The sequence below is a fragment of the Xenopus tropicalis genome, chromosome 1 (genome assembly GCF_000004195.4).
Source record: "Xenopus tropicalis strain Nigerian chromosome 1, UCB_Xtro_10.0, whole genome shotgun sequence".
NCBI classification, from domain to species: Eukaryota; Metazoa; Chordata; class Amphibia; order Anura; family Pipidae; genus Xenopus; species Xenopus tropicalis.
The window spans coordinates 145,920,366-145,936,698 of record NC_030677.2 but is presented as its reverse complement, the minus strand read 5'-3'; the positions used below and the strand labels follow the sequence as shown (position 1 = coordinate 145,936,698).

Here is a 16,333-nt window from a genome sequence, read left to right as displayed (position 1 = left end):
AGTGAACAACGTGTGCTTTCCCTGCTGTCAGTTGTATATAACACCACTTTCATTAAAAATATTTGCGCCAAAATGTGCTCCTTGCACTTCTGTATATTTGCGCCCGGCGCCCCTCAAGCCTTCCTGCCTTTTGTTCAGAATTAGGTGTTGCTGTGTCTATTAATGCTTGGGAACCCTGGAGCTACTACCTGGTCAGGAGTTAGCTCCAGGTCGTTTATGTCCTATGTAAAAATAAAAAAATCCACTGGAGAGCCACAGCAGCCGCAATGATGCTTGTATTCCAGGAAAAAATGCTGCATTGTGGAAAAAGCATTGCAATTGCATTTAGGGTTGCCACCTGTCTGGACAGTCTGGTTTTCAGAAGGGCTGCCCGGGTCAAAGCCTCCTGCCCGGTTTCTCAAAATACGATAACCGGTCAGGACTCAGTAACACTGACGCGGCGATCGGCCAATCGCCACAACATAGCCCCGCCCCCATGATGGCATGACCCCACCTTCTCCCCGCCCTGCAACATCACTGCCTAGCCTCCACCCCACCACCCCCTGACGTCACCCCTGCCCGGCTAAGAAAACCGGCAACCCTAATTGCATTCAGAATTGCACTTTGCTCACTGCTTCTGCAGACACAAATGAACCCTTTAGCTTTGGGTTGAAGTATTGCAGGATATAATAGGATATGTAGCATATCCATTCAGTATAGGCTGAAACATGTCCAAAAGCAGTCCACTGTACATAAAATCTATAAAGTCTAGATATGTTCATGCTGTCTGAAAATATATTTATTGAATGTACATTGCTGCATACAATATATAAATAAGAAATATACAGTACATATACTGTACATCTGGTTATATATAAGCTATGTATATATAAGCTATGACACTGACAGGTTCAGAGGCATAGAACTGAACTTGAAAATAGTATAGGGCTCCTTCACTGTTATATGTTGTTGTGTTAAATTACTTCATGCACTTACCCATATGAGCTAGTCAGGGTTTTACTGCATCATGACTGAATGGTAACTAAGTGTCATGTTCTTAATGCCATTGATGGTGCACAGTGTTCCCCAGGAATTAAGACTGGAAGAATATATAACTAAAAAAGGGCTGGGGTCCTTGCACTGCATGCAGATTGTATGCTCTCACCATGTTTGTGGGTTTCTTCCAACAAACTAAAAATATAGAGGAAGTTTTACCAGCTCGTGATTAATTTGCCCTGTGTGTGCTTAAAGGAGCACATGGTTGAGACCTTAGTCTGTAAACTCCACTGGGGCAGGGACTAATGTGAGTGATTAACAGCCAGTGCTGTATAAAGAATAGTAAAAATAAAAATGCAAAGTGCATCAGCTCTGGCACTATGTATTGTTACAGATCAATAAAGTTATTGACCATAGTAATAAAAACAATTGGTGGCGAGACATTCCATTCAGCCAAATATACAGAAAGATTCAAGTTTATAAATTATAGATATAAAAATAAATTAAAAGTTCCAGTTGGTTGCTAAATACTATAATTTATTTTACTTTGTTTTTTATCCCCAGCCTGCAGCAGGCTCTGTGTACACTGGTGTCTTTGTGCCTCTAAGGGCAATGGAACACTGCATGATTCTGGGCGTTTTGCCTACCGAGGATTTAATAGCTCCAAGGACAGGTGACAAAACGCCTCTGGGTACAAGCAATTGCAAATGAAATCAATAGAGAGTGATTCCAGGGCATTTTGTTGCTGGCCTGTAGAGCTTTTAAATGCTTGGGTGGCAAAATGTCTGGAATCGTGCCATGCCCCATTGCCCTAAGACTTGACTCTCAAGCCAATGCTTTGAGGCCATTTGGACCAACATCAAAGTGGCTGATGATCATCATGTTGCTCAAGAACCCCTTTGTTTATCTATATGTGACCGTACTCTTAAGGTGACCATACATGGGCCGATAAAAGCCGGCAGCTTATCTGTCTGTGTATTGGGCCCTCAGATGGGCCTGCACGAACAATGATTGGCAGATAATTGGGTAATTGTCAATCGGGCAGGTTTAAAAATCCCATCAGGTCAAGGAGCACATTGCGCATTGTGATTCGATATTGCCAATCTCAAAGTGGGCAGTTTGGGGAAAGATCCGCTTGTTTGGCTACCTTCCCAAATGAGCAGATATTTCAGTGTATGGCCACCTTTATCCTTAGTGACTCAAAAAAGACATTACATTTACTTGCAAAACAATCTGCATGGCTTTATACTAGTTTTTGGACAATTTGCTGGAAACCACTATACACAAAGATTTTACTTCTCCTCACAGTAAAATCCAGTGTTCCCAGTTTTACAATACAGATAAAGCTCACTCTGCAGTATAACCTATGTCCATGTTTGTTGAACTTTTCTAGAAGAATAAAGTGAGGGGCACTCAGTATTTAAAGAGCATATTACAGTACAGGCAAGGTACAACTGTAAGTACAGCCTTGCCTACAATCATTAGGGCACCTTGGTCCGACTGTACCATCTGAAGGTCCAGCCACTGAAGTGACTGAACTTGTTCTCTATAGCTCCTTGTCCCTTCCATCCTGCACTCATTCTGGTGCCAGCAGCTTGCACATGCGCAGTAGAAATTGGGCCTCTGGAGGCATGACTACTGAGCTTGGGAGGGACATAACCCAGAAGAAGGGGAAAGTTTGGGGACTGTAGTGTTTATCTGGTTCAACAGACCTTATATTTCAATACCATTTTGACAGCATTTTTACCTTTTTAAAATCAGCAAGGAAATGTATGTGCATTTGATCGGCAATGTGGCAGTGAAACGCAACTGCACCTTTGCTGATTTCATGTAATTAGAGCTTGCCTGTGCAACCTATGTCCTGGCAGCTATTGTAAGGTAGGGCATCTTCAGCCAGAAATTAGATGCTAGATAAGGCTGGGAGCCTAAGGGTACAGCAGTCTGAACGCTATGAGTGTGTCATTTCTGGAGTGGGGGCATTTATTAATAAAATCATTTTAAAGGAACAGTAAATACCTGCCTGAAAACGCATACATGCATTATTTCCAGTGGATTGACCCTTGGTGGTATGCTCTTTTAGCTGCTGGGTTTTACACTTAAAACAGGTGGGCCTGGGTATGTGTTGGAGTTGTATGATTCACCTGTGTGTAAACGTATCTCTAACCTAACAATAGGTATGCTTACATACACACATTCAAATATATACAGTTACACAATGGGAATATTCTCAAAAGTGTCGCAACGTTTTCTGCTCTTGATGAAATCTAAAACAATGAATTATTAACCTAGAATCGTCAAACATTTTGATAGCAATATAACTTGCAGTGTTCATATTACATACAGCTTATTACTACCAGAGGGATATTAGCTCCCATTTTTTATTATCAAAAATATGTTTATTTTCAGGTATTAATATGTTAGAAATCTAGTGCCAGAGCATAACAGCCGTTAGTGCTCACTAGTGCTAAAGGACTCCACGAACAAACTAACAAATTCTGTTTCATATACTGTGTACTTTTGACTCCTTAAACACACTATATGATCTAAACTCTGTTACTACACGCACTTATCAAAAGTGGGAAGTGTATGTTTGAAAATTGTTTATTTAGAAACAATGTAACTTGTTAGTATTTTGAAGAACAATGTTGCATTAATTGTAATAGTATTGAAAGTTGTATATATTATTTCCTTGGCTGCAGAATGACTTTGTTTCCCAGTCCAGTAAAAAGGAGCACAATTAGATGCTCATGGAATCCGCCATTCAATGCCACAGGGTGTAGTTATTTAAGAAAACTTATCGTTTTGCTTTTGTGAGACTTAATATAAAAGACCAATTTAGGGTTCACAGTTCTTCATCTAAAATGTTTCCTATGCTAATAAATCTCAAAGGAGAGCAAAGCACTGGCTGATTTATCTGACTGCGAAAAATAGAACAACAGCTCTATGGCCCAAGATGTTTAAAAAAAAAGTCGCCTATGCCGTAAGTCCACCAATGATGTTTAAGACTATTTTGCCCTCGGCCAATACAGTACACTCTTTTAATAAGAAGTTCTGTCATCCTTTTGTAGAACTTAAATGCTACGTATTAAAGAACAGCTTATTGTATCCTAAGAAGATCCTACTTTGTATATTTACACTTACATGTTAGTTGGCGCTCTCATTAATTTTCTGGGCAGAGACAGTGTTCGTAGACACCATTGCAACTGTACCCAAGTTATAATAAACAGTAATGTTTTCTTTCATTTTTTACAGAGGATTTTGGAGCTCAGACAATAACTATAGCAGCTCTGATTTATATGCCTTTGTACACAGGAATACGGAACAGTCTGCTCATATAATCTAATGTTTAATGGAAAATATACACATGTTAAAATATATATATCTTGAATGGCGCGCTGTTTTGGCTATATATATATATATATATATTATATATATATTTATTTATAAGCTTGTCTGTTATATATTAGAGCAGGCTTATTAATGTTCAGGGGTTGCCCTCTCCAAGGAAGCAGGTAAATAGTGGCTACAAGTAGACTTTAATCAAAGAAAGAAAAAAGAACCTATGCAAAAGTCTTAACTGACTGTTTTGGAGTATTCTTTTTATGGATGATTTTTCTCTTTACCATAGGTCTCAGAGGTTACTGGCGAAGCAAAGTGCCTAGTGGTCTGGGACAAGATGCCTACTGTACTTGTCAAACAGTCCTCTCTTAATATCTTCAAATATACTTACTAGTTTTAAATAGATTTTGGGAATTTTGAGAAGAATTTTTTTATACTTTTAATCGTTATCCCCTACTAGTATCTGTCCTTAAGTTGCTCAATTGTACTATTCTAATGTACTATAACTGTACTAATGTACTATAACTGAACAGGATAGTTCTGGCAGCCACTTAACCTTCCCACGTGGGGTATCTAGTGGTAAGGGATCCCTAGGTCTGCATTGCCTTATGTTAGGAATATGTTAATGCAACGTTTATGAAATTACAAGCAGGCAGGAAGAAGTTTCACTTGTATAGTATAAAACAGAACAGTGAATTTTGTCTTTTTTTAAATGTGACCAGTTTCCGTATAATTTATCATGTAGTGGCCAGTGGCTATGTATATCATATTTATCATGTCAAAATTGTAGTCAATTTGTTTCCCAGTTTTCACAATATTTATGAAAGAAAAATCTAATGGATTTCAATGGATATTTTGCGATGATAAACATGAAACAAGCAGCCTATACAGAATTTCTTGAATAAATATGATGAATGCCGTAATAAGGATTCTAACCCACGTTTAAATGATTGCCGAGGTCCTGAATAAAACACACACTGACTGTTTCTCATACCCAGGTTCTAGTACATTATATCATCTGTTTTACTTACGTAAAGATCCATTTTTATCACTCAAAAGTGCAATGATCGATGATAAACAAAATAATCGTTCCGATCGTTGTAGTTTATATGTAGTTAGTACTACTACTGCTAGTAATATTGTTAATAGGGAATAACATTGCGCCACAATGTTATCAGAACTATGCAACGTTTACATTTTGCACATTTCTGTGATATTTCTGAACTAATCATTTGCCCACAATTGACACCACTTAGTTTTGATAAATAAGTAATTTTGTAACCACAAAATAACGTCAATAAAGCTATTGTAGATGAGCTCCCTTAACTACCCCCGTTAATGTATTCCTATTTTATTGGGGCTAATACTACCTATTCTTTTACAAAACAGAATCTAAAACTGCAGTAAGTGTGGCACTATAATTATTTTGTACTTATACACATGGTTTCCCTTGAAAATTTTAGTTATTCGAACATACGGTTCCTACAGATTTGTAACTTCACCAGAGGTTGTAAAAATGTATGAGATAATGCCCCCGCCTAAAATAACCAACCATTCTAGCAGTTCCAACTACAGTTCTAATAAAGTACACTTGGGAACTCGAGTTAATGGAAAGAACCGACTAACAACTTTTTGTTTTCTCTGCGATACATAGTTGTTTTAATGGCAGATGTGCTAGACAGTATGCACAATTTAATATTTTAAAACAATGCAGCGACTAACCGGATTACTTCTAAAACACGCAGGTATTTGCAGCCTGAAAACTCTCCACTGTTACTGACCTGTCATCGTCTTAGGATACTAAAAGCTGTAGTTTAGTTACAACTTCAAAGACACAGGCTGCAGATCCCTAGAGCCCACCTTTACATAAAAAGCTTTTTTATCTCTCTGTCCTCTGAGAAAACTCGGTGTATTGGGGACATTTTAGCATATTTATGGTGAATCTGTCAGTTAACTCAGATAGCTATGCACCAATAAATAGTTTAGAGTCGGGTGCTGACTCTAAATACTCCAGTGGACCCTTGAGTATGTACAACAAGCCCGGTGAGCGTACAGCCCATCACTAAATATACACATTTCGACATAGATCCATTCACACCTACCCCTCCACTATTTGGACAAGTTTCAAACACACCGTACCCTTGTAGTGTGAGTTTTCTCTATAAATCATAAAAAGTAAAACCCAGGCAGCAGTGCTGCATTTCCAGGTAGTACAGGTAGTCTGTCTTGCTGGCCCCAGTCCGACCTAGTCTTCTTCCTTTATCTGCATCTTGTGATCTTTGTGTAGCCTGACTTTCCCTTTTCATTACAAATGAATGCCATAGTTTTTATTTTTTGCCTTTCTTTCTAGACTATTCGTGAATTTCCTATGCCATTTCGATTTTCTTCCAGAACCTTTGTCTCTGTCTGCAGCTCTGTTTTGCATCTGCTCATCTATTTCCTTTTTTATAGTGTTCTTTCATTTCATACCCACCTTTCGTGTATTTCACCTTTAACACTTTGTTTTTGTCCATTTCTCATTATTTTCCATCTGCTTTACTTCCCATGTATTCTCTGTCAGTTCCCGCTTCCTCTCTCCCTTAGTTCCCCATCCCTTTCTTACCACTGGGCCCACTTTTAAACCACTCTTCCTGTCCTCCACCTTTCCATTTTCTCCCCTACATCTTTGAATTACTTTCCTCCTCAATTCTCCCCCTTCTCTCTCTCCTTTATTCTCCCTTCCTTCTTCCCATGTTCTTTAGTTTCCCTAAAATGTATTTTGCCTTCCATCTCTGTTTTTATTTTCCCTTCCTCTTAGTTACTTCACTTCCATCTTTTCTTAAGTTTCCCTGCCCTCTCTCCTCCTCTGTAACTTCTCTTCCCTCTGTCTCTCAGCCTTAGTTTCCCCAACCCAGGTCCCCCTCTCATTTACTTCCCATTGCTTCTGATTTATTTCTCTTTCACTCTGTCCTTCCCCTTTAGTTCCCCTGCCCTCTCTCCCTCGTTCTATAAAGGATTTCATTGCACTGGAGTCTAGCCTGGGACATTTTTATATTTACAGTCAGGAATATGAAGTGGAATTAAAAAAAGCCCTTGTAAGTTAGCGGTGCGTTTTATTGTAACCTGACATATGGTTTAATGAACAAAATAATTGGCCAGGACGTGTGATTAATAAAGACTGAACAAAGAATGCACTCCTCCGAACCCACTATTATTATATTATATTCTCAATCTAATAGTCTTACCTTCCAGCCTTAGTAATAATCATTTCTGTGCCAACTTCGTGAAATTTCAGCCACAGTTCTCTCTCATGCAAAAACACCTTAATGCCTTCCATTCCCTGGGAACAAAAGGCAGAGTATAAATACACAGAAGCCATAACCTGGCACAAGTCCGTGTTCTCCCACATTTCTGCCTACCTCCTGCCTCCCCCTTTTGTATGAACCTGCGTTTAAGCAAAGCTGGTACAACTTAGAATTTTCCAGTTGTACTGGTTTAAGATTTGTATGTATGTGTGTGTGTGTGTGTGGGGGGGGGGGGGGGCGGTGTAAATGTGGGTGAATTTATCGAGTTTCAAAAAAAGGCCAACTTTCTGTTTTTTTTTTCTTATTTTGCAAGGCGAATTAACGTTTTTAATTTTCTTTTTTTGTGCTTGCATATTGACTTGCTTAAGCTCAAATTAGTGTGTTTGGAGAAAGCTTTTGAATGGGGCCTGTCTCTATATTTTGTCAGAAATAAGCATACTGGCAATATAACTGTTTTGACTGCGATGTCTTTATTTTTTATTCACAAATATATGCCATCGCTGGAATGTGTCTGAGCCCTGAACTGTTCTTCATCTATGGCCTCCGCTTGCTGCTGCTTTATGCCCTAATGGAATATGCTTTGCCCTCTAAAGCAGGGCAGGAAGGGCAAAGCAGGGCAAGAAGGGCAAAGCAGGGCAAGAAGGAGATCCTTACCTCGGGATAAAAACAGCGTTAGATGCTTTTATAATCTCGTACTGCAAGCACTGTAACCATACATCTCTTCATGTACATATATGTGTATGTATGTATATGTGTGTGTATGTATGTATATGTGTGTGTGAGAATGTATGCACAAATCATAAAGCAGAATCACTCAGTTTAGGATTACATTTGATTAGATTATATTAGATTAAATTTGTAATGAGCCGGCTTTCCTTGCATATGGTACAGTGGTAAGACAAACATGCCAGAATTCAAGAGTGATATATACAAGTTATATAAAAACTGCTTGTAGCACATGCATTGCAATGCAATATAATATGTGTAATATTTGTCTATAAATCCTACATTGTGCCCAGTGTGTCAGTGCTTTAGTTTCTAAATGTGAATGTACTATTTTGCCCTGAATGAATGCCATGGTATAAGGCGTATGTCTCTCTGGAATTACCTCTCTTACCTGCTGGGTAAATGCAGCCTGAGGAGAAGTAGGGGTCTTGCTGCTGGCCCCCATCTGATTGTCCTGTTTAGGCTCACACTGTAGCTCTTTGGGCTCTGGTTCCACAGGGGTATCAGGCATCCCATAAGCCTCCTCTGTGTCCGCCATATTCCAGTGGGAGCCTGCACTGAGAGGAGACAACCTGTCATAGGTCTGTAACTTGGCCCCTGTGTGTCTCCCTGACATGGGATTAAAGTCAATGTCTGTCAGTTTCTTTACACGCCGCTAGCAGGCTTATTCATGTGGAGAAGTGCCTGTTACTCACAGATAACTGCGCTGGCCAATATATATGGCTGCAGCCATTCGCTGGAGTATGTGTAAAATATAATTATTATTACTATATTTGTTCCTATGCAGGTATGTTCACATTCTGGCATTAGGCTCATACATGTGGGTATAATTTGTATATAACTGTCAAGCGTGCCCCCCATTCACAGACTCACCCAAACACAAAAACTCACTCAAAAGGAATATTTTTTGGAAGGACAAAGACAAAGCTAAATGTCTATCATCAACTTTCTCTGGCTTTTCATACAAAATATTCTCGGCAGTCAATGCCTCTGAGCTACTAATTAATATTTACTTCAGCTGGAACATCACCTGCAGTTTTACCTGGATTTGTATGAATTTTAAACTAGATTGTTTCTCCTTTGAGCTTTATCTGATGAGTAATGTGTTATTTTTGTATTTTTAACTGATGTTTTAAAATGTTTCAATCGATAAAATAGTGAGTGTGTCTATATTTACATTGATTTTTGGGAAGCCATCTATGACATCCCCTGCAAACCTCGATAGATAAAATAGGAGCCCCCTTTCTCTATGACACACACTGCAGAAATATTTAGAATTCTTCTGTGTTGTATCATTCAAATTCACTTAGATATTTGTGTGCCTCTTATTATTAGTTTCTTGAGATGCCTCATAGTAACCTTCAGAAACAGTATACATTTATTTTCAATTGATATTAGTGGGGTATATAAAGATGTATACAAATACACAGATGTTCCTATACATGTACACACAGGCACACACAAATCATTTGTAGTCTGATAAAAAATTGACCACAACAGCAAATGGTCTCTTTTCCTATTTAAGTAAAATCCATAGTTTGCACAAAATATGAGGTATAATGTGTGTTTTGTTTTACATATCTGAGAAATGCAAAATGATGACGTTTGTACGTGAGAGTGTGTATTATAGATATATACTAGAAATATGTGGTCTGTGTGCCTGTGCGCCTCCTGTTGCCATGTGGATAAGACCAGGCCTTATGTTTTGCTGCAGAAATGCGATTTCAGCCTCTATTTAAGTGCCAAAGCCTACGGTACCCCTGTATTTGGCGCACAGCAGTTCCCACGGCGCTGGTTTGCTCCTGGGCTTCCCTGCTGTACAGTGGGAGAAACAATACCTGTAAGCGGCTCCTTCACTCCTTTGTCAGTATTAAAGGCCCCTGCTTGTTGCTGCTCGGTCTCCAGCTTATTCCTTCCCTTCCCAAGAAAATAAAGGCAGAGGCTGGATCCTTCCCATGGAATCACCGTTAATATCGGCCCCTCTCGGGCAGAAATGTGTATCTAGAGCCCAGCTGAGGGTAAGGAGGTCGCCTTCCTCATTCCGCGTTAGATTTGCTGCTTGGCTGCAAGGAAAAGCTGGGATCTCATTCGCAGCCACAGCGGTTGGTTCTCTTCCGTGCAATCAGTGTGAGAATGTCAGTGAGAGAGAGATAAATCCAGCCGGCCTTATCGTTGTGCTGGGGGAGAAGCTCCTTCGCAAAGAGGCAGGGGGCTAGCTGGTAGGGATGGGGTTACGGAAAGGGCATCAGTGAGGCTGATGAGTACGAGATCTCTGTCCTGTGTCTCCTTTCTCTGTGTCTCTCAGTGGAGGGCAGCGCTAGTTGGATGGAGAGAGAAATGCAAGCTGTTCTCCTGCGCACACTCACACACACACATACACACAGTCTAGTGTAATGATGGGGAGGGGAGAGCACTGGTATTGCAAAGACACTGCCCAACCACTAGCTCTGCTCCACTCTTACACTCACTGCCTGGCTCCTTCCATCACTCCTGCCTGTGCCTTCCCTATAGTTCCCACAGCTGGATAGATCTTCCCTCCTTCTAATTTCTATATATTAGTTATTACCCCTCTTCCCCCTGGTTTCTCCTGCACTCCTGTCTTCCCACATCCAAAACTACGCAATTATACTTAAACCTTCATTGTCAAAATATACTGCCTGGCTTGAACTGAAAGGGTTAATTGGGGTAACCAGGGCGTGTTATACGCGTTCGTGTTATACTAATTCTCCCCAAGGAATCACATCATAGTTTCCTTGTCCGTCCACCTCCTCCCTGCACTAAAACGAGAAGATATTTTGGGAGCTATCAGGTACAACTGCAAGTTAACTGTAATGGTGTTGCCATGCCAACCCTCATCTGTAGCAAGCAAACTGCCCCTGCCTGCCCCTCGGACTGGGGTGGTGTTTGCAAAAAAAGGAAAGATCAAAGATGTAAAAATAGATATTTTAGTCTCAGGAATGCTCTAACGATTTAACTTGATGGTGCAATGTATACAAAGCAGCAAGGCCGGCTCCAATAAAATAATCAAACCGTCATACTGAAGGGAGATTGGTTTTATCTGGGTCCCTCTCTCCCCCTCATCTCTGTCCGCGGCTCTGAGAAGGAAAACACCCTGCAGCCCTCTGCACACCAGCTAAACACTCATTCTTGTCCCAAAGGCTTTCTCTCTATTTGTTCTAGTTTAGTACCAATTCAGATCTATCTGTTAGGGGGATATGCTTGACATTTGACCATATCATTTTATATATAATATCTCTTTGCATGTGTGCTGGTACAAAGGTTTTTTCCCTGTATAATATTAAATGAACTAGAGCACTGTTCTAAATGGAGTGTTCCACACCTCACTAGTAGTGTGTGTCCATGAAGAGGTAGAGAAGACAAAAAGAACAACAGACAAATGTATATTTTGTTTGTGTGTATTCTGATTCTGTCTGATTTGCCTAATGAAATAACATGCGCTTCTAAAAAGTTTCTCAGTATACACTATTTAAAAAAAAAAACAAAACAGGGGTTTAGTTGTAAATGTAATTGCTATCAAAATCATTTGCCTGTCTCGGAAAATTTTTAGCACACTGTAGAAGAAGTCAGCTGATTAACAGACTGGTGAAGCATGCAAAGCATTGTTGTTAATGGAGCCTTGGCTGTAAGAAAGCTTACTTGCTACACTGTTTCAGGAGTCAGAACCAGCAATACTAAAAGGGATTAGACAACCGATGCCTTGAACTGCAATTACATTTATAAGTAACTTTAAAACCACTGAAAATGCTTAATTATGTTTATTGGAAAGTTACTTAAAATTGCACGTTTTTTAATTAGGAAGACGTATTTTCATTTTTATTGGAAGCTTCCCCTGATACAACAGTAACAAGCTAAACAAGCTACTTAGTATGACAATACCAAGTATAAATATTGTTTCCCAAGTTGCAGTATAGGAGGCAGAGTAGTTCCCAGATACTTACAATGTATCAGCGCTTATGGATGTTTTGTGGGCAGGCCGCGCAGAGAGGAGCCAGGTGAAATCTTCCCATACACACCCTGGCAGGACTGCAGTTTGAGGGGCTCAGGTTAGAAATATAGCACGCAAGCCTCTGTGCTTATATTGGCAGATCTATATCCCAAGATAATTTGTCTGCTGTATCTGCACTGGGCTCCTCTGAAACAGTATTTGTGGGAGTCCCCCAGACAGGACAATATCCTTAGCCAGTTTGTTGGGAGGAGGGCTGAGTGCAATACCCTTAATCCTAAAATATATCAGGATTGTCAAATAGGTTGTCTGTGCACATTGCTAATTTAAATACAAGCTACCTATACACTTATCGTATATCGTATATATATATGTTTGTGTATGTGTAATAACCTATTCCCTGTGTATCTAGTCTTGCTATAATACATGTGTAACAAGCTGGTAAAAAAAAGCATTTTTAGCTCGCAATATGTACCCAAGTTTATTGGCAAAGCTGTAATCTACCAGTCTACAACTTAATTACTCAGGCATTTGCCCTGTTACTGGCCTTGGCTCTTACCTTCAAGCTGTGGCGCAGGCAAGGGATTCCCAATGGCAAACGCAGTGCAGGCGTGATGTTATCTTGGGCTCCTGAGATTTCAGGTACAAGTCCCTGAGCAGCACCATAAATTCCCCTTCAGATTTAGGAATCTCGCCTCTCCTTTTGCCGCGTAAGGCCTGGCAGTTGTGGGTATGAAAATGGCAAGGCAAAGGAATGGTGCGGTGCCGGCTAACTGTGCGCCAATGAGCGGAGCGCACCCAGTGCTGCCAGGGAGAGAGGCGCTAGCTGTGTGTGACGTCACCTCGGCCTGCCCGGGCTGGCTGCCTGCTCATGGGAGCTCCTATCTCTTAGATACCCCACTCACTGAGTCTGCACCAGGGCTTGGGGGAGTCAGGCCTTCCCTAATTAAAGGCAATAATTGACCTTCCTGCACTAGGAAGATGGGACAGTTATAACTGCGGACTGAGGTCAATACTGTAATGCAGTTTGGGGATAAACTTGCCTGCTCTGATAGTTCCATTGCCTGCTAAAGGAAACAAAGCCAGGGTTATATTTAGCAGCAGATAACCTGCATGAACCTTGCCTTTTTAAGGGGCTTATTCTTTGCTACAGTGGAGGATAGTAGTGGACACTGTAACCCACTTCAATCGCCCTTTAACTCTTTTGTAGCCTGTGGCCTCCCTATGTAGCTGCTAAATATTGTTACATGTGTGCTATGGGATCTTTTTTGTTATCACTACTTGGGTTTATTTTTCTTCTTTGACTGATGGTTCTTTTTTCCTTCTTCCTTTTGTTTTGTCTTACAGTGAACTAGCTAGTGAGGGGGAGTGAAGGTGCGTGTATAAGAGGGGGGAAGAATGCAGAAATTATAAAGAAATATGTAATTTTATATCTGATAAATTTATATTACCTTTAAAGAAATACACGAAAAAACATAGGAATCAGAAATGTATGTGCCTGTAGAAAAATCTCCAACAGAATAAAAGCTATATATTTTTAATTTCCTATAATATACGATTTCCTAATCCTAGTCTAGATCTGAGGCGGACTGGAACACAACTTGTTCCTGGGGTCAAAATGGTCTCAGCCTGTCCTATTTGAACTTTGGGCATTTGAAGACTGGCGCTATACCGCCTGCCCCTGCGTGTACTTATTATTCCGTGTGCGCCAATAGTCTTGCCACTGCATATCCATATAGGCTTTATACTAAGCAGAATCAGCTTCGCTTTGCTCAGCTTCACCAGGAAAAACGTGGTTGACCTCTGATTATTTTCATTTTTCCCTCAACCCATTGTAACTTAATGGACTTAACAGCTCGGCTAAAATGTATTTTTGTGCCTCAACAAAACATGTCTTATCGTTACAATTCACTTGCATTTTGCATCCAACTCTAATTTTTCCCCTAGTTTTATTCTCCGTCCCCTCCCCCCAATTTTCCACACACACATTTTGCTTTTGTGTACTGGCAGCGCTGCAAACGTCAAGATGTTCCTTGATTCAAATAGTGACATCAGTTTGATTTGGGCTGCCGGATTGTCTGCAGTTTGAAAGAGGAGTCAGCGGGCTTAGCCAGAAGATTTACTGATCGGCCTCTGAGCATTGATGGAATAAAGTGCAACTCAAGTCATGTGAGAGGGCATTGCCTTTATTTCATGCACCACCTATTGATTATTCAGACAGAAACCACAGAAATCCACGCTATAATGTAACGCGCATGTACAGCAATTGGATGCTACCAAATACAATCCTAGGTTTTAAAAGCCCTCCCTGACCTGTATTTGAATGTATGCTTTTTACAGGTAAAATAAACGTTTTCGAAATTTTCACTGGGATATAAAACAATAATCCAATTCTTTTGCAAAGCTGAGGTCACTTATTTATCAATAATTCTTCAGTTGTATATTTTTTACACTGCCCGAGTACACCTGGAATAAGCTAAACTGTTCTTGGTTACAATAACGAAAATATATCCGCACCTTCAACACTCTAGTTAATGTAAAATGCTGATTTCTCAAAGGGAATCCCATCCACAACAACATAAATCGATTTTTATTGATTTATACAGAATGCTGGATGTGGTGGGATGCACACACTACTGTTCACCTCTGTACAAAATTAAAAATGTTGTGCTAAATTTATTAGCAAAATCTCTTATACCCATAGGGTATGGACTACAAATGAAACCAAAAAAAGACAGAAATACGAATTGACCCTATCACATAAAACACGTATTATTTTATTTTATCTAAGAGGAGATGTATACAAGTTCGGTATTTAAACGCTCTTAGAACTAGTGCAGGTTTGTGTTTATTCCCCTGTGCCATGTTTACCTTGCTCTTCGCTTGATACACAATATACGGAGATGTGATCCAACTGCTGCTCTCAGCTCCACTCAATGGCTCATCCCTGCGGATACACACGCTGCTCTCCGATCTGTGACTGTAATATTTATATGGAGCTGTCACTGAGATCATTTATCTGGGCTACATCAAAGGCCTTTGGCCAGGACACTAAAACGGTGTGTGTATATACACTCTAATAAAATAAAATATATCTGACAGTATCATATCATCTTCATTGTATTTTCTTAAAATGTGAACGTACTTTGTATATATATATATATATATATATATATATATATATATATATATATACAATGTACACGCATACATACATTCACACATTCACACACATATACACACACGAGAAATAAAAGCAATACAATAGCAATAAAAGCAACGAAATGTGAGATACAAATACATACAGGTACCACAATTCTGCTCGTAATGCCTAACTGAAGTAGACAATTATATAGGAAAACGTGTTGCCTTATATTAGGCACTAGGAGTTCTATGACAATATAAAGGCAGCAGGCCCAGGTACAAAACCTAATAAAAAAGGTAAAAACATAAGGGGGTTTGTTTAATAAAAAAATACTAAGCCATATGACACAAATTACATCACTAAGTACCGATAATAACTAATGGCATCGCCAAGCACAGTTTGTAATGCTATAATTTATAATATTCAAGGCTTTTGGGTAATATGTATAGTTCTGCGGGTGGTGACCTGGTTTAAAACATATCTTTTATATGTAGTACAATTTACGTTTAAGTTATCTACATGTCACTGTACCGTACTATACTATACTGTACTATAACTCCCTGTAGTCTGGCTGCATGCATTGTGCCTAGCTAATGGCCTGAGCGCTGCGCAATTTTGGCCTGTCCCCAATCAGTCTGCTATTGCAATCTTCTCGCTTTAAATCCCATACACACGGTTTCCTGGCGTTCATTCCTTGCTCCCATGGGGATGAGTGGATAAACACTTAGTCAACACCTGGATTAAGATTTTAGACTGTTAATATAAAACAAAAACGAGATATTCACATTGTAACTAGGAGAACTGAGAACCCAGGTGGGTCATTTAAACACATCTACACACCTCTCTCTCTCCTGCCGCACTCTCTCTGTCTGACTGAGATTCATTGCTCGCACACATATT

The 16,333-nt window shown here is 39.8% G+C and overlaps 1 protein-coding gene across 7 annotated transcripts in view; it reads right to left on the bottom strand.

Moving 5' to 3' along the window:
* tbx5 (T-box 5) overlaps positions 1-13,244 on the bottom strand; it is a 45,563-nt gene extending 32,319 nt beyond the window's left edge. The window contains exons 1-4 of one of the 7 annotated variants that reach the window (NM_001198768.1): positions 8,704-8,862; positions 8,310-8,340; positions 4,010-4,053; positions 120-127 (exon numbers count right to left, since the gene is read on the bottom strand). In NM_001198768.1, coding sequence (NP_001185697.1) covers positions 120-127; positions 4,010-4,053; positions 8,310-8,340; positions 8,704-8,862 — 242 coding nt within the window. Of the gene's footprint in view, positions 1-119; positions 128-4,009; positions 4,054-7,538; positions 7,634-8,309; positions 8,341-8,703; positions 8,882-10,162; positions 11,086-12,847 lie in introns of those variants that run through there. The other 6 variants (XM_031900991.1, XM_031900994.1, XM_031900984.1 and 3 more) reach the window with 6 other exon arrangements.
* Positions 13,245-16,333: the final 3,089 nt, after the last annotated feature.